Here is a 19,232-nt window from a genome sequence, read left to right as displayed (position 1 = left end):
AATTGAGCAGACCCATGTGAGCCACAGGAAGGCCAGGCTAAGAGGATGGAGAGCAGTATTAAATTGGGGAAAAATGAATCTTTTTGTGTGAGTTACTAATCATAGGCTGCCTATGGCCCCTAACTTCAGGAAAGCCAAACTTCCTGTCCCACCCAAACTGCGTGGCTTGAGAGCAAGGTAGAAAAGGTGGTCCTCAGGGGACTATTATTAGAAGGAGGGTGAGGAATAAATGCTGGAAAAGCAAAAACAGTAGATTTTGACAGCAGCCCCTTTGTCCTAACCTGAAGGTTAAAAAGTATAAACCTGAGATGTTCTCATAGAGTGTGGCCGTGTGCTGGGTATTCTCACTGCTTTCTCTATATTAACTAATTGAGCCTATCTTCAACCCTGTGACACAGGGACTACTATTATTCCCATTTACAGAGGAGGAAATTGAGGCACAGAAAGACTAATTTGTCCACAGTCTTTCAGCTAGTAAGTCCCAGAGTTGGGATCTGAACCCAAGGAGTCTGACTCCAGAACTTGTGTTTTTAATTATTGTGTTAAAAGTATCTCCCATTTTCCTTCCTTCCTTACTTTTTTTCTCTCTGAAATAAGGATTTGAGGAAGGCCCTGATAATGAATGTAATCACCTAGCACAGAATAGTAGCCATTATTTTTTTGTTATTATTTATTAACAGAGTATGAAAGCATCTGGTGCATAGTAGACATTCAACGACTGTGAAATAAGACAAAAACATTTGAAGACTAACCAAGACATTTACCTGGGCTCTAGGGCTGAAAGAAAATCTGCATGATCTTCAGGGGATTAGCCATGGGTATGGAGGAATAGCTGCAGACAGTAAATGTATAAATAGAAATGTCCAGAGACCCATTGAGATGGGACGAAATGGTGAGATGCTGAATTCTTTAATGACTCCTTTTCTCCTTCCCTTCTTAAGTGCTGCTTAAGTAGAGCTGAAGCCAGACGCGATGCAGCTAAAGTGGCCCTAATCAACTCCCTCTTCAATGAGCTGCCCTCTCGCAGGATTACCAAGGAATTCATTATGGAGAGTGTGCAGGAAGCAGTTGCCTCCACTAGTGTGAGTACCCACCAGGGAAGGGAAAAGCTGGCTATACTTAGAGTACTGAGCCATTTGAATCTTGGGAGATGCTAATGTGAACAAGTTCTTTAAGAATTGTGCAGGTTTTGGGCTTCCCTGGTGGTGCAGTGGTTAAGAATCCACCTGCCAATGCAGGGGACACGGGCTCAATCTCTGGCCAGGGATCCCACATGCCGTGGAGCAACTAAGCCCGTGCGCCACAACTACTGAGCCCACGTGCCACAACTACTGAAGCCCCCGTGCCTAGAGCCTGTGCTCTGCAACAAGAGAAGCCACCGCAATGAGAAGCCTGCGCACTGCAACGAAGAGTAGCCCGCCGCTCGCCGCAACTAGAGAAAGCCCACGTGCAGCAATGAAGACCCAACGTAGCCAAAAATAAATTAATTTAAAAAAAAAAGAATTGTGCAGGTTTTATTTTTAACCCATTAAATCATTAATTTTCAGCAGAAAGAACACTTGGACTGGAAATCATGATATTAGAGCTGGCTCCCTATTCCATTCCAAATTATCCACCTTGATTTGTTTATTTGAATGTTTGCTGTTTGAGGAGCACAGATTCTTTCAGGGCCTGAGAATGCATGCTGTTGAATACTGCTTTAACCTAGAGATAAAGAAGCTCAATTTTTCCCAAACTTGACGAATCATAAAAATTATCTGAAGTGCTTATTAAAAGTGCCAATTCCCCAGCCAGCGTGAGGTCCTGCAATCTATGTTTTTAAGGAAACAGACTGCTTCGATATGGGAAAAGCCATATGCCCAATATTTGTTAGCTGTTAGAATTATCATGCTTAATATCAACTACTTTTTTCAGAGAGCTTTGGAAATCTCTGTAATGGATGTAATTAAATACAAAGTGCTTTGAGAGCCAAAAACTCTGTCTTAGAAATTTAGATAGGACATTTCTCGGCAGTCTAGGAGTACAGTAGATGATTTGCCCCATGAATTTTTGGTGCTCTTGATCCTCGTACCTCCAAATTATAAACCATTTTAACCATGGAGGAAACCTTGGGTCTCAACTGGGGCAGGTGTCGCCCTGTGTGTCCTTCAAGTGCAGAAACTTGGCATTACCAAAGGGATTAGCCACCTCCTACCTTCGCCTTTAGCATGGATCAACGCCATCTGAGATTTTCATTCTGATTCCCTTAATCTGACTATAAAGGTTCTGTCATTCTGGAGAAGCTACTGATAATGAAGGTGACATTATCACACTAGCTGTGACCTTTTTGCTTCTTTTCCCCCTCATAAATGCTCTTATCATGCAGAAGAGAGATAAGGGGAGAGGCGGGGACAGAGAGTGGTTGTCCTGGCAGAGAGACCTCAGGGAGCTCTGGTCTATATCTGCTCTGAGGATGAAAGGAAGCCTTTATTTTCTTGCCCTGTAAATTTCAAGTGCCTTTGAGGAAGAGAAGTTAGGAAAATGATGCCTGATTTATATGTGTGGAATTTACTCAGGAGCAGGGAGGTGCCCTCAGTGTAAATGTAATTTATCATTTTTTCATGGAAATTTCTAAGGAAGGAGAATATATATGGTTTGCAGGCTTCTGGATGGATTTCCTCTGGGATATTTAAAAAGCCAACATAAATATTTCAGCAGTAGTGTGTTAATGTTATTGCATTCAAAAGCTGTAAATTTGCTGCTATCTGATGCTGGCAGTTTGTTCAGTCTCACAAAGCCGTTGCCCACCTTCCCAGGAATCCAAGGCCATGGGATATTGAAGCTCAGGCCCCAGTGCCATTCCTGAGTTCATGTCAGCTTTTTTAATGCCTCTCCCCCTAACCAAGTTGAAGAGGAATTTCATTTCTTCCCATCACCCCACCCACCTTGTTTCCTAAAGATTAAGTGGTCCCAAAGTGAAAAACTATAAACCAAAATCCATGTCTCCAGGCCGAACACCAGCATATTATGAAAAGCTCCCATTAAGAATCATGGCGGGGCTTCCCTGGTGGCGCAGTGGTTGAGAGTCCGCCTGTCGATGCAGGGGACACAGGTTCGTGCCCCGGTCCGGGAAGATCCCACATGCCGCGGAGCGACTGGGCCCGTGAGCCATGGCCATTAAGCCTGCGCCTTTGGAGCCTGTGCGCCGCAATGGGAGAGGCCACAGCAGTGAGAGGCCCGTGTACCGAAAAGAAAACAAAAAAAGAATCATGGTGGTAAAATATGAATGGTCCATACAACTGGAGATTTTTTCCCTGTTAGTTACATAATTTGCTTGGTGATCATTGGAATCTTACGGAGCAAGTCAGCATTTCAAGATTTCAATAATGGATGAAAGCAGCCTCGGAGAGTAACTGCTCAAACATTAATGCCACCACAAACAAAAACTCTGTGGAGAGATACAGGAATTTCTGCTTTGGGATAATTATTCTTTTTGAGTATATAATCAGTTAACATTCTAATCAAAAGCTAGATTCAAGTTGATTACAAAATCCTCTTAACTATGAGTGATGGTGAGAGTAAGGATTTTATCCCAAATCAACTGGAGACGGTTGTAGTGTTGTAGGATGCACCCCTGAACGGTTAGGACAATAGAAGGCTCACTGTGAGGCCACAGAATTAATTCATGACCGCCCAAAGAAGAGGAGGAAAAACCCATGATATTTTCCTTTTCTGCTTACTTCCCAAGGGCACTTTGGATGACGCAGACGACCCCAGCACCAGCATTGGAGCCTACCACTACATGCTGGAGTCCAACATGGGGAAGACCATGCTGGAATTTCAGGTACCTGCTTCCTTCCACATATTTGTTTTGCTACACAACCCCCAGAAGCCTGGGGGAATGCCACTCATCACTAACAGCCCCCGTCCCAATAATCTACTCTTTTTTTGTTTTGGTCATTTTAATTTAACCCTCCTAGAATCCAGCACTGTGCTCCCTTTTAGCCACACCTCAGGAGGCTAAAACAAAAAAGCAAACAGGCACAATCTTTGCTTTCTTAAAGGAAAGTGAAAGACTTAAGCTAAGAAACAGGCGGGGAACATTACAGTCTTATGACCCTATTAACATTTTACCAGCTTTTCAGTATAAAGCTCCCCCTTAAACCAAATCAAACAGTTTGAAGTGTTGGTTGTGACCATTTGGTTCTTAATTTTCAGAAGTTATGGATGAAGGTGCCTGCAATGTATATTAAACAATTTTCCCCTCAGTTATGGTATTTCTGTTAAACAAGATATGCCATCTCCTATTGTTAACTAAATCAAAACATTTAGCAACCTGTAACCCTTTTCATTCCACTGCTGACAAGCAATAATAGAGCTGAGGAACTATATTACCTGTTATTTGCAAATTAAATAATTATATTAATAGCGATAAGAATAATAATAGCTAACGCTCATTGGATGCTTACTTTGGCACTGTGCTAAGCATTTAACAAATCTTACCATCATTTAACCCTCACAATAAACATGTGAGTATTTCTTATCCCCATGTCTTCATTGAAGGAAGTGTGTCATACAGCTTAGCAAATGGCACAGCCAGGGTTCAGACCCAGGCAGTCTGATTTCTGAGTTCACACTCCTATTATCCTATATTGGGCTGGGCGGACAAAACTTCAGAAGTTATTGAGAATGAAAAGTGTACTCTCTAAAAAATTAAACATGAATACAGTTGACCATCCATATACATCAATGCCAGTAGGAATCAATATGCAATGTTATAATGAGGAGACTTTACCCGCCAAGATTTCTATTTTTTTAGGTTAGATTCCAAGAAGCAGTCAGAATATAAAGTTTTATGGACACAAATGTTCATCATGGTATAATTTACAGTGGTATTACAGTTGAGCCCTGAAGCCACCACCTTCCAAATACCATCTTTGGTACCTTTCAAACTCTTTTCCTGACTACAATGGCATAGCCATTTCTCAGGTGGATATGTCCCACCTGCCCATTTTTAAAAACCAGTAATTTTCCTCATCACTGTCTCATTTGATTGACACAAAATACTCTTTCTTCACCCTGCCCTAGGAAGATCTCAGTCATCCAGGTTTCTCCTTAAGTTGTTGTGGTCTCCCTGACCTTTGATGTTGCTTGTCTTAGTTTGGAAGAGACCTTGAAGCTCACCTTCTGGTGTAGACAGGGGCATGCAGCAGCTCAGTGGTTCTGAGCCCAGGCTTGGGAGTGGGCTCAGCTGCTCATCTCTAAATCTGTTTCCTCGTTTGTACGTAAATCAGGAAGAATAATAGTAGCAATAATAGTAGTGGTGCTACCTCACTGTGCCATTGTGAAGACTAAATGGGACCACATAGGAAGTCCAGAACAGTTCCTGGCATATGGTTAATGCTCAGTGAAAGCTGACAACTGTTATTATATATATTTCTGAAGAAGGACTGCTTCATTTGAAATGCCAGAGGCTACCAGATGGATTCCCTTGACAACTTTATCTAACCTGAAGGCTTTACATGAGGACAAGGTAGTTCCCCTGCATTAAATGTTTCAGGGACCTTGCTATAGAATAAAAGAGTGGAACTGTCAAGTTTTTTTTGTTTTTTGTTTTTTGTTTTTTTAATCTTCCATAACAATCTAAAGTCAAACAGAGAAAAAAAATAAAAGGGAAGAGCATGACACAAGAGAAGGGACACAAACTTTAAAAAACCATACAGACCTACATGTAAAGACTGTGCTACCACTTGCCACCTGTGAGCTCAACCATTCTGAGACTCAGTTTTCCCATCTACAAAATAAGCATCATGATGCCCATTGTGTAGGCTTTTTGTGGGGCATATATAATATGACATTTATAAAACATTTAGCATGGTGATTCCCCAAGGAAGAATCTCATTTATGTTAATTCCTCCCCCCTCAACCCTGACAGAAAAATACTGTACTTCTTTTATTATACAATGAATGTTGCCTGGCTTGTATAGGATTTAGTAGCTATTTTCAGAAAAATCAAGAATGATTTTTTAACACAGTGGGTGAGTCTGCCAAATATAGGGAAGGCAAGATTTTTTTTTTTTAATTCTTAAAATTCTATCCAAGGACTATGAAAGGCTGTACTCAAACCATCTTTTAGTAGTACTTTAATTGCCTTGCTACGGGCTGCATGTTTTCTGTGTGGTCTGTGTAGTAAGGTATTTAAATACATGAAATAATAATTTGAATCATACTGTGGAAATGCTTCATAAATTCTCAAAATGGAGGCTGGGTGCTGGATGAGGGACAAAGGAAGAGGAAGATGTGAGGGCAGGAAAAATCCAAACTCCCTCCTCCCAGTAGGGATTCTGGCAACCCAGGAGGAGGGCCATGAAGCACATCCCTCTTCCTTCCGCCAGCTCCAGGTTGCCTGCTGGGTTCCTACACATTCCTTGGTGGCCTGGGTTAAATGCATCAGCTTGTTTCTGCACATAATGGGAATTGACCACAGACCTGGGCTGTTTGCAGTCAACACAGCAATTCAGTACCCCTGGTGGGTAATAGATGTGTGTTTGTATCTAGCTATGGATGACTATACCGTATAAAAACAAGACTGGTGTCTCCTGACTGCCTGCAGGCTTTCGGGGGGCCATCAAGGAGGCAGCGCTCAGAGGAAACATGATATATGCTTCTGCTTACCTTCACTTCGTGGGAGGGAGGCTGAGATGCCTGTTTAAGGTAGCCTTGCCCCTCACCATAGAGAAAACTGCCTGATGTTTGGGGGGTGGGATGGCCACTGGGTCTTGTCAAGGTCAGATTCAAGGCAGACTTTGACTGAAGCTGGTTAATATATTTATTCTGAAGCCTAATGCAGTCCAAAGATGAGTTGTTTATTTACATCTTTGCTAAATTCTCCAGGTCGCCTTTTAAAACCTCATCCCATAAACAAATTTCCTCTTAAATCTATTCTCTTGGGTGGGGAGATTGTGCCCACCTGTTTTTCAAGTTCTCCATTTACACTGTTTGTTTTTCTTATTTCTGATGAATCACAGAACCAAGCCAGTCTCCCAGACAGAGTTCCAGAGAGAAGCAGTGTACATTTTCTCCCCGGGGAGTAGCTGGGAGGCCAAACATTGTTTCTTATAGGAGGCAACACTAGGAAGCACTGTGAGGACAGAGCCCAGTTGTTGTTGGTTTAAATTTAATGAATGACAAAATGAACCAGAAAAGCTGTAGAATGAAAGCTACAACTGCAATTTCCTTGAAGAGAAAGAAAACGCAGGGCTTGATTCACCATTCAATTTTAAATTTACTTTGCTGAAGGGGACTGGCTACATAATTTATGGGGCCAGTGCAGAATGAAAGTTCAGGGCCTTTTATTCAAAAATTACTAAGAGTTTCAAGACAGCGGAGCACTAAACCAAGCTCAGAGCCTCTGACTGCACAGATCACAACCTCGTGAAGCCAGCCTTGTCCCTGAGACAAATCCCCAGAAGGGTCCAGACTAGGGTAAGAAGAGTTAGGCATTGAAGTCGGGTACAAAATTTAAAGGAGTGTCAAAAAATTCAGTAATCAAGGCAAATAATATTATAATGCAGTATTTTAAAAACTCAAAATAAATGTGCAAAACTTCATAACAAACAAAACATCCAAATTTTAAATAAAGACAGAATTTTAAATAAAAGACCCTGAACTTGTATGACGTACCTTAAATCTTTCTTGACTCACCTCACCCTAGTCCCAGCCCCACCTCTAGGCCAGCTTCTTGTTTATCTGTCAGCCCACCCAGTTGACTCAGGCTTCTAGATCAGCCCATGTAACAAACAGTACAAAGACTTCAGTGAGGAAGGAGCAGGACAGGTAGATCACCAAACAGACTTCCTTCAAAGTGATAGGGCTTCGACAGGTAGAAAATGAGGCTGTGAAGACCAGACAGTGAAGAGTCATGGTGAAACGATGAAACGAATCCTCACAGAAGTCCCTGGTTACCCTCTCCTTGCCAGTCTGCCATAATGCAAGGATTTCCAATGGAATCAATGTGAGGCACAGAAGGATTGCCTGGGGTTGAGCCCAGGACTCATACAGCTTCAGGAAGATCTGAAGATAGTGAACTTGGTCATATGAGGGGAAATAAAGAGATGGGACAGGAAGAATGTGGAAATATTTCAATATACTTTATATGACGATGGTGAGAGTCATATCTCCAGAGAGGAGAGCAAGAACTAGATCAGGACATAAGGTCAGAAGGCAGACAGAAGATTATCTTTCCTGGGGGATTTTAGGAACAAGAGCAACAGTGAAGAAGAGGCAGTTGTATTACTGCAGAGGGAAAAACTGCTTGGTGATAGAACAGAAATTTGGGAGGTGAGGAGGAGGATGATCCTCTTCTTGCAGGCAGAAACAGTTCAGGTCTCTGTGGGGAAGTTTTTGAGAGATGTAGGTTGCCAAGGCACATGGGAAAGATTTCTGGTTCTGTTCACAGAATTGTGGGTTCTGAAGTCTTAGGAGGACTGCTGAGTGGCATGAAAGAAATTTATCTGGATGGGGGGCTTAGTGCACAGATAAGAATAATAGCTGAGAGGACATTGGAAGAAAAATATATTACTAAGGCAACAATTGTCAGAGGATGGAATTAAGAGCTCTGTTGGCAATAGGCTGTTTCTCAAACTGGGCCAAAAGGATGCAAGGACAATGCCAAGAGGGCTATTGGAAGCCACAGAATAAACTCAGTATATCTTTCTGGGTTGTCAGCTTTACATGAAGATTGGGTGGGGAAAGAGTGGAGTCATATTTATTTTCTTCTTTTAAAAAAATGTGCAAACAATAGAATACAAAATTTAAGTGGGGTCTTAAGAAAAAATATAAGACAAAATATCCTATTTGTAAATATTGTCCCTCCTGTAACATGGTAGAGACTATTCCATATCAGAACCAAAAGAACATTCCTATTCATTTTTATGGCTGCAAAGCATTCACTGAGTAGGCTTGAGGGTACGGTAAGAAGGGCAGCACAAATTTATCTTCCTCAGTTACTGGGGTTACTTTTTTTTTTTTTTTTTTTGCGGTATGCGGGCCTTTCCCGTTGCAGAGCACAGGCTCTGGATGCGCAGGCGCAGCAGCCATGGCTCACAGGCCCAGCCGCTCCGTGGCACACGGGATCCTCCCAGACCGGGGCACGAACCCGTGTCCCCTGCATCGGCAGGCGGACTCTCAACCACTGCACCACCAGGGAAGCCCCAGTGGGGTTACTTTGATAAGAAGCATAGTGGTGAGATCCAGATTAGGCAAGATTTGGTTATGGAACAAACCACTCTCACTTTTCCAAATTAGCATAAGAGGGGTGGGTTACCCAGACACTGGACCTAGGACCCTGGGCAGACGGTGGGGTCAGTGTTTGGGGCAGGAGGCATAGCTCAGCTGGTGTCCATGTCATATTTTAATTAATGGAAAGACATGGTTTTGCTTTTACTAAGGTCTCTCTGGGTTCTTGGGGTGCTTACTGTGCAGTAGTACATACACAAAATCCCAAACTGTATCCCAAACTGAAAAGAAGAAAAGCATTACATTCTAATGGCAGTTATAGACCTGAGAATAGTGCTATTTTTTCTGATGATCTTATCACTTTAAATTTTACCTCATAATTTTAAGATAACTGGAATCTCAGAGTGACTTTGTGTCTCCTGATTTTCATAGTGAAAGCGTTTTCCAGAGCAAGCAGATGTAAAGACAATAAAAGTCCACTTTTTTTGAATGGGCATAAGACATCTGTCTAAGTGTTAAGTTTCCATAACTAGCTTCATGACCAGGAAGTTCCTTAATTGTATTGTTATTTTCTAACAATTATGTGGTTGTGGTTTGTACTACTAATCCACAGTAGATGTTTCTCTGGTCAAAAAAGAAAAAAAAAATGCAGGTAACTTCAATGGAAGACTGCAAATCCTAATACGATTAGGAAAATAAAATCTTCAGTATGTTGAATACACATTAGCTTACCCTGGGTATCATGCAGGGAAAGGATGATGCTGATAGAAAGGCTTAATGCTGTGCTCAGCCCTAGCCATTGAATGTGAAAACTATGGGCGAGTTTTAATGTTAGTTCAACCTTATTGTCCATATTTTAATGCATTTTCTTGACTGAATTTATAAACTTAGGGGTTTTTTACAGTTTCTGTAGTTTGTCCATTATATGTTTGTCCAGTATATTTAAATTGTTTTCCTTAATACCTAATATTGTCACATGATTCAAAAGGTGCAAAGAATGTCAGAGAAAGGTCTCCCTCTTTTTTTCTCCCCAGAGGCAACTCATGTTACCAGATTCTTTTGTATCTTGCCAGAACTCTTCTAGGCATTTATAAGCAAATATTTATAGGCATCTCCTATTCTTTTTAATCAAATAGTAGCACACAGTGTACATGTTGGACACTTTGCTTTTAACTTAACAACACCTCATAGAGACTCTTTATATTAGAACTAGAGAGCCTTCTCATGCTTTGTGATTGCAGCATATTTGGTAGCATGAATGTGTTGTAGGGAGGAGGAATCATTTTCCTTCTGCCCTTCTGAGTTCTTAGCTGAGGCCCCTGTAATAAAAGACAGATGAAGAAGAGAAAAACAGAAGTACACTTTATGTATATGTGAGAGGTACCCAGGGAAAAATGAGTACCTCCACAAGGTGGCTTGAATTCAGGATTGAATACCATCTTAATAGGGAAAGGGGAGAGGGGATATAGGCCTCTCAGGCCTTAAATAATCTTTAAGAAAGAAGAATGGGCCCTTAGAAGAATAGATGGGAGCTATGATAGCTTGTGACAAAGTTTGTCTGGGTGTGGAATGGACTTTAGTTTCTGCTTCTGTGATAAGAGTCAATCTTCCCTGGTTGATGCAACTCTTGAGGAGGGGATTTATGACAATTGTGTTCCTTTTGGAGGATCTGTCTTTAGGCAGATAAGGGGAGTTCAGAGAAAGCCTCTTTGCAGTTTTTTAAGTATTTACAGCTCAAAATAATCAATATACCCAAGTGGCATATTTGGGGGTACCGTATTCTGCTACACTTTAGGATGATATTTTATTTAACCATTCCTTTAAAAATGAACATTTAAAATATTCCCAGTCTTGGTCAGTTTTAAAAAGTGATGCAATGAATAGCCTTGCCTGTACATTATTCTAAGATGTGCTGGTATATTTACATAATTTCTTCGGTGTATAATTGTTAGAGCATATGTATTTTAATGTTGAAAGGTATTTGTCAATTATTTAATAATTTGTGCCAAATAGCAGGGGAGGGAAGGAAAAATGCTCTGAAAGCCTAGGACTGTGGTATTTGAAAAGTCTCAAAGTGTTCTGACAGTACTGTATATTCTATTTCCCCAGTATAGTTGGGGATCAGAGTTATGCCCTGCTCAGCAATCACTGAGGCACTTTCCTTCACATTTCTGCTTTGAGACTAATGACAGGTATTTGGGTTTTATAGGAGCTTATGACCATTTTCCAACTATTGCACTGGAATGGAAGCCTAAAAGCCCTTCGTGAAACAAAGTGTTCCCGACAGGTGAGATTTTCCAATAAAAACAGGTTTGCTTTGTATGGACTGAGCAGACGGCTTGTCATCTTCCAGGATATGTATCAGTCCAGTTGCAGCAGGGACTGACCAAAAATGCACACTAAGAAGAATGTTGGCTGGGCCTAGGCCTTATTTAGATACCTGTACTGAATACCAGTATGAAGGGATCATTAAGACAGACTTAGTTTCTAAGTCAAATACTGAATCTACTCTATGCACCTGTCCTGCCTACTGAATGTGTGCCCTCTCCCACTCTTCAAGGCAGAAAGAAATGTGAGTCTGCACTGCTTCTGAACCTCCTCACTGAGAACAGGTAGAGTTGGTTGTGTAGCAGGAGGATTTTTCTCATCCCCACCAAATGTCCTTAAGGGGCAACAGAAATGATTGTAAAGGTGGACAACCTGGTATTTCAGTCGCTCCCGTTTTTTGGTTTGGAAGTTTCTTCTTTACTTTTCAGAGACATGGTTTCACTATTCCTTTGCTACCTATAAAAAACATCCTTCTCCCTTTTTTTAGTAGCAAAGACAACCCCCCCTCCCATGCACTTAATGGTTCTCACCTACTATCCCTCAAGATTTATTCTTCCTTTACCCCGTTAGACTTTGAAGATGGTAGTTTGTTTTGAGAGTTTGCTAACAGGAATTTGTATGAGAAACAGAGCCTCTACTAGTCAGCAATATGAGGGTGGATGTAAGAGTTTTCCATGCACTGCAGCCCCAGGAGTTTTTAGTTGTTCTTTGCTTAGAAAGCCTGGCTTTCAAAATGTCAAAGATGGAAAAGAAATGAGTAGCTGACAATGGCTTTGGCTGTTTTTTTCTTTTCCTTTGATTTAATAAAAAGCCTTTGAAATATGCTGGGTTGGTTATAAACACTTTTCCATGATTGTTTTTAATTTGTTAAGGTCATAAATAAATACCATATGTTCTTGAAAATAAAAGTAAACAATGCATCCCCTCCACAAGATCTTCTTAAAGTGCATCCATCAAACTTATACATGATGTTACAATGTATTGGCAAATTTTAAACATGAGAATTGACAGATAGTGACAAATTTTTAATTATTTGGAGAAAGTGAGAGACAATGTACATGAATGTGCCATTATGATATCAATGATGATAATACCTATATTCCATAATACATTTTTAAGGTTCTTCCCATAGTTTCTGGGAGCCATTCAGTCTGTCATCTTCCTTAAGCTAACAACATAGCAGTTAGGAAGTTGATTCTCTGGTGTCTAAGTCTTGTCCTGATTCAAAACTCCCTGCTTTCTGCAATGGGTGTGACCATACCCAGTTCTGTCCGAATCCTTCCATATAATTGTTTCCCTCTCTATCTTGCTAAAGGAGATAATGCTGAGCAGAAGAGTTCAGTGAATGAGATAATGTTCAAACCAATTGTTATAGGAATGCATTTTCAAAGGAAGACATTTTCTAGCAAGGTCAGAGCTCTGTTCTGTGAACATTATTGGGTCATTCCTGGTGGTAGTGTTTTGATTCAACCTGGGGTGACCCTACTTTGTGTACCAGCTTAGCCCTCTATTTCATTTAAGAGGTGTGTCCTGAGATTTGGCTTCGTTTGGTGAACATCAGAGAGGTTTGGTTATTGGTAGAACCCCTGCGGGTGTGTTGGGGGTAGTGGAGGCACAGGAAAGGAGGCGTCAGAAGGCCATGAGCCCAGGTACCTTTGTTGCTCTTTACTGACACTCTGGACTTTGTTTCTTGGCTCCCAGGAAGTCATCTCCTACTATTCCCAGTATTCCCTAGATGAAAAGATGCGCAGCCACATGGCCCTGGACTGGATCATGAAGGAGCGGGAGTCACCAGGAATTCTCTCCCAAGAGCTGCGAATGGCCCTGAGGGAGTTGGAGGAAGCCAGGAAAGCAGGACAAGAACTACGTTTTTACAAAGAAAAGAAAGAAATCCTGAGTTTAGCCCTGACTCAGATCTACAGTGATCCTGACACTTCCTCACCCAGTGATGATCAGTTGAGCCTCACGGCCCTTTGCAGCTATCACTAACAAGGCCAGGTCCCAGCTGCCCCCAAGGCGGGCAGAGGCCAGACTGTAACATTAAGAAGCTCATTGAAGGAGGTCATCAGAGGCTTTAGAAGCTATAGATGCTGCCTGAAGGCTGTACTAATTCTCCCCACCCATTCCATTCATAGAATCTCAGAGTAGCAGGACCCTTACAGGACCCAACATGTCACTCAATGCAATTTTCCCATCACACTCTCAATAGTTCCACCTCAGACTGAAAGGATGGAGACAGGATTGCTTTAAAAATATTTTCCAGGCCTGACTTCAACCTGAAGCCTTGTTGACATGTGCCTTGCTAGATTATATATGTTGTTTAAAAGAATGGGTCAATGTAGCATCCCTGAAAAGAACACCAGCCAGGACTGGGGAAAATAGCATGATAGCAATTAAAAAATACTTGGGATTAAATAAACAATATGGATTCTTTTAAAAAATATCCAGGGGTCAGAGTTTCTTCCTAAGCTTTGTATGCTACAAGATTACTTACACTCTACTAGGTGTAATCCAAAACTTCAGTGAGGATTTTATCTGGACATCCCACTATCAAAGATATTGAACTGGTAATAGTATGAAAATACTATATAAATGTGATGTGGCTTAAAATGTTATAGTAATAAAATTTTTTTTCAATCCACTCTTCCATATGGGGATAAATGTCACCCAGGATAGTACCCTCACTTGTATTCCTCAAGAAGAATTAATATCCAATTTTTATGAGTCCTGCAATGTCATGTGCATTTTTAATCTGCAAATAGATTAATTGATTTATTTTTATTTCTGCCACTTCTGTCATATATCTATAATGGAGAAAGTTACTGTCATTTCAAAGGTTAAAACATTTTGAAAAATCATTAGCATTTAACAATGCTTATATTCACATTTGATTTGTTTCTCATGCATTAGAGAAAGGGAATTATTAGCTGTCTTTGTTATTGTTCAAGAACTTAAGCCACCAGTAGCTCAAACGTAGTGTCATTTTTCAGTTTAAATTACTGGAATCTTCTTTAAAGAAGGGATAAAACATTGCCATCTCTTTTTCAAAATGGCTCGGATCAATCAACAGATTGGAAAACCAAAAGCAAATAGAAACCAATTTTTAGATGGTTCCTGGTCACTCAGATTTAAGAATGGCAGCAGAGTCAATTTTAAACACTTACAAGTATTTCCCTATTTTTAACATGGAAAGGATTATCTTGCATTTACTCCAATAATTGAAATTTAAGAAAACAGTTTTCTCAATTTTAAATAAGGTTTCTTTTTCTTCTTGTTTAGGCAAATGCACATTAAGTTTCATGAAAGCTAAAACCATTATAATTACATTAAAGTTTACAAAAATGTGAGTTTAGCTTCATATCTAAATATCTACAGTGCTAATTGTCACTCCTTGAATCCCCATAAAACTGTATACTGAGTACTATATGCTGAGCATATATTTTGGAATTAGCCTTGTTAATAAAAAATTAACTTCATACATCATATTTTTCACATCAGGGGAAAATTTAGCTATATATCTGCCCTACTCAAATGTCTTGAAAAAGTAATGCTATATAATATTAGATAAATTTTATTTAAAATATTGTTTTAACAAAAAAAATCACATTTTTCCCCATAATGAGGCTAAACGTCACCTAGAAGAAATTTCCGAACAGGAATTAGAATTAATATTTATAATTTGAATAAATTTTAAAATTAAATTACTTCCTATTTAAAGTAATTTTTTCATAAAGTCATTACTCTTTATCATTTCAGAAAAGCCACAACTTCCCATGTTGGGTGTGATTAAAGGTAGGTACATCTGTACTGCATTTGCAGCCTTTAACAATGACCAACTCAAGCTGACACCATCTAATTAGATGCAGGAACAGGAATCAGCTGGGGAAATATTAAATGTATTCTCTGCCCTGCAAGTAGAAAACTGTACCCATTCTGTACACTGAAAGCAGAGGTTCTGTCTTGGCCACTATCAGCTTTTCCTGGCTGGTCAAAACTGCCTACTCTTCCTGCAATGGTAGGGAAGTTTCAGGAAAAGAAGCAAAAGTCAGAATCTTTGCCACTGCTGCTCCCTTTGATGCTCATTTATGGCAAATTAGTTTCAGCTAAGACCTAATGGCTGTCAGTACATCACATAAATGTCTATAATCCTGGCCCTGAGAAGAGCAGGGTTGAAGAGCAAAGTAGGTTATTATTATTTTTCAATTTCTATATCTTGTTCTCAATAGCACACTGTGTTGAAGGGGCCTAGAGTGGAGGATTCTCTATTTAAATATATGGAGCTATGTGTCTTAACCTTTTGTGGTTATAAACTCTTTGAGAATCTGATAGAAGCTATGGACCTTCTCCTAGGAAAATAGAATGAAGCATATACATACAAAATTACACAAACTGTTTCAGAGCATATGTGGACCTCCCCAAAATCCATAGATTGCTCTGTCCAAGGACCCCCAGTTTAGAACTCGTAATTTTGAGCACATACTTACAGTTTCTTAAGCTTTTCAGCAGGGATCCAACTAACTCAGACATCGTTCCATTAACCTATCTCTAAGATAAATGTCATCATCCTTAAATACAGAAATGTACTGTATTTTGACAAGAGATAGTTTAATTCTCACAAAACCCCAATACACCAGATTGTTATGAAAAAAACAGCTTGAAGCAAACTAGTCACTAAATTTGTGTGAACATGTTAGAATATTACAGATTTAATAAAGTCATTGTTCCTCTAATGATCAGAATTTGGCTGTCTATTTGTTCAAAAGATATAGTCCATTGATATGTTTGCTGTTAAATTCATTCACCTATTTCTAGAAAATGAAAAGAATCAAGCCATAGATATTCCTGAAATGCTGTACCTACATCAACGATGAATCTGGTCAGCTAGGTCTCAGGAAAAAGAGAAAACATAAAGGTTTAACACCTTTCGGTTTCTTTAGGGAAAGCTTTTGAAGTCAGGAGTATTGTTGTAGTTGACTTTATCTCTGAAATGCTTCAGAGAGTTCTCAGTTATATCATGCCATGCCTTTCTTTCTTGCCAAAGGACAAAAGAAGCCAGACTAAGAATATTTTTATTATCCTTGACTATGTTTACAGGTAAACACTATTCAAGACATTATCTATTATATATTGTTGGTGTTTTGTTTTGTTTTGTTTTACCTTGCAGAAATGCAAATATCAATCTTTCTTCTATGGTGTCCACCATGTTAAAGAGTGAATATTGAGATTGTTTTTAGCCAGGGTTCCAGGAAAATGAAAATTATTTTCCCTACTACAGTGGTTTTCTTTGGCTGCCCATTAGAAATATCCAAAGAGCTTTAAAAGATCCTAACTGTCCAGACTGCATCCAGACCAATGAAATCAGACTTTCTGGAAGTGGGACCCAGGCATCAGTATTTTTTAAAGCTCCCCAGGTAGTTCGAATGTACCACAAGGTTGAGAACCACTGCTCTACCCAAGAAGTTTTGGCTCAGAGGTCTACGGCCTAACTAGTGGGAGCTGTTACTTAACTTGGCATTGGCTCCAAATTCAAAATGTTGAGCTCTTCGGATTTAGGTAGGAGCAAAACCTTTTGCTTGAGCAAGAGGCTTTCCTGGATCCCAGAACTAATGCGGAGCAAGCGTGCATGTGCGTGCACAAACACACACCTTAGCAGGAGAGCCAGATTCTGTTCCAGGGTCCAGGCTTTCTTTCACAAATATGATACACAAACTAACTGCCCCAGAATCATCCTTTAAAAGTACAAGTTCCTGGGCCACACCCAGACCTGCTGGCCAAATTCCAGGAGAGAGTCTGGATTATTTACCACTCCATCAGGTGTTTTTGATCACACTTAAATTTGAGTTCTTTTGGCCTAGAGCTACCTAGCACATTCTTTAGTAGGCAGCACAGCCCTGGCCTTCTGATATAACTAGCCTCTTGGCAGGGAGAGCACAGAAAGGAATAAAGGGGAGAGGGAAAGGTTGCCTCTTTACCCCTCCTGGAAACTAGAGAGAAGCAGAAGGGGCAGAGATATAGCTGCCTTTTCTCTCCCAAAAGAGCTCCCACTCTTTTTATCACTTTGGCTCCAACATTTGGAATTACTTTTAATCCCTTTACTAGAAACCGTGAAAATCTCTATTAGCTCATGGTTAAAGTCACTTCTTTAAACCTGACTAAACTCTGGTAGCACTTTCTTCATTGGAGCAAAGTAGGTTGTGGGAAAGGGAAGCAGAAGCTTCTTCCTGCGAGCTGTTGATTCTCTAGTGATTGTTGGTTTCCAAGTGAAAGTCCCAGATTGCTATCTATTTATAGGCAGTTCCCAATTTTAGCAGCAATTACGTGTCACAAGTCCATTTGTAAGTCAGTTAGTTGTTCAATCCTGAGGATGCATTCTTCTATAGGAGCAAGGTCATAAATGGTGGCCAGTTTCCTAGACTAGCTTGTATAAACAATAGGGTACCTTAAATATTGATTTATGGGACCTAATATGCTCTAGGTTGCGGGCAGGGGAGAATAGAATAAGGGGCAGCTGGGGGTCTAGGGCATATTATTGGGGACCTACCTCCTGGGGGCATATTCCTTAGTCTCAAACTGGTTCTCCAAATAGTCCGCTTATTTCCTCTTTGCCCCCCACCCCAAGATTTAGCTTGATAATACCCCACCCCCTGCCATCACTTGTTGCTTCTTCTGATCATGGTTTCTTCTACTTGCTGACTTACTGAAGAAGTGCTTTTCTCCTGCCTTTCCAACAAACACTTTGAAAATTTCTAAGAATTGACATCACTAGAAACAGGAACATTGGATGACCTAAAAATGGCAGCCACTAAGCCACTTTGCAGGTCCTGTGGGGAAAGACACAAGCACATGAAACAGGAATGCATTATTGTACTCATCCATACCCCTAAAGTTTCCTGCTTCTTTGGTGTTCTCATTTGGCTCCACATGGTATTGCCCCATCCTGATCATGGATGTCCCATAGCTAGCCAGTGATTCTGGATAATCTGGCTCAAAACCACAAACTGTACTGATCAGTCTGTCTCCCTCAGGAATGTGAACTAAGAAACATGGAAGAAATTTGGCAGTTCAAGTTGGGAGCTGAAGTTGGAAGGGTCATGTTCATGAGCGCTGTGCAGGCTGAAGTCATGAGGAAGTAGGAATGTTGAGTCAGCAGAGGAAAGCTGGTCAGTAGAAAGAGGAGACGTGGTTGGTGTTGAGAGCAGATGCAAGGAGAGGCAGAAACACAAGTCAAAGGTGAGAGCATGAGACCCACGAGGAAACCATGAGAGCTGCTGGCCCAAGCACCCTTCAGTAAATTCACTTACTCTTTACCTGAGTGGATCACACTTTGCAGCCAAAGAAATCTCACCTTACTAATTTCAGAGCAAAATTACTCTAGATTATCCTGGACTTTTCATTCTAAGAATAGACCAAGAAAGCTGACATGAGGAAAAACCTATTCAAGCAATAGAAACGCTGCTAAGAAAACTAGACTTAGGACTGGTGACAGAGTTAAACTTTTCCCCACTCACTGCTCCTTCCACTCCAATGTAAGCTCTCAAACCAGTCAGGAGTCCTTCCCAAATTTGAAATAAATTTATGTATTATGTGCTAACCATCATGTTGTTCCTCCCCCTACATAGAAATTCCTGTGTTCTCATGTTCCACAGGAGGTATGACCACAGAGGGACATAGAATTCTATTTTAATGAA

The 19,232-nt window shown here is 40.5% G+C and overlaps 1 protein-coding gene across 1 annotated transcript in view; it reads left to right on the top strand.

The window, feature by feature from the left end:
• LIX1 (limb and CNS expressed 1) overlaps positions 1-13,616 on the top strand; it is a 48,361-nt gene extending 34,745 nt beyond the window's left edge. Inside the window, exons 3-6 of the mRNA XM_081231782.1 lie at positions 942-1,082; positions 3,728-3,823; positions 11,426-11,503; positions 13,246-13,616. Of these exons, the coding sequence (XP_081087908.1) occupies positions 942-1,082; positions 3,728-3,823; positions 11,426-11,503; positions 13,246-13,533 (603 nt within the window). The 3' untranslated portion in view covers positions 13,534-13,616. The remainder of the gene's footprint in view (positions 1-941; positions 1,083-3,727; positions 3,824-11,425; positions 11,504-13,245) is intronic.
• The last annotated feature ends 5,616 nt before the right edge of the window (positions 13,617-19,232 follow it).

Source organism: Mesoplodon bidens (assembly GCF_964165515.1).
Source record: "Mesoplodon bidens genome assembly, chromosome: 4".
NCBI classification, from domain to species: domain Eukaryota; kingdom Metazoa; phylum Chordata; class Mammalia; order Artiodactyla; family Ziphiidae; genus Mesoplodon; species Mesoplodon bidens.
Note: the sequence above shows the minus strand (reverse complement) of the source record. Positions and strands in the feature narration are given on the sequence as shown.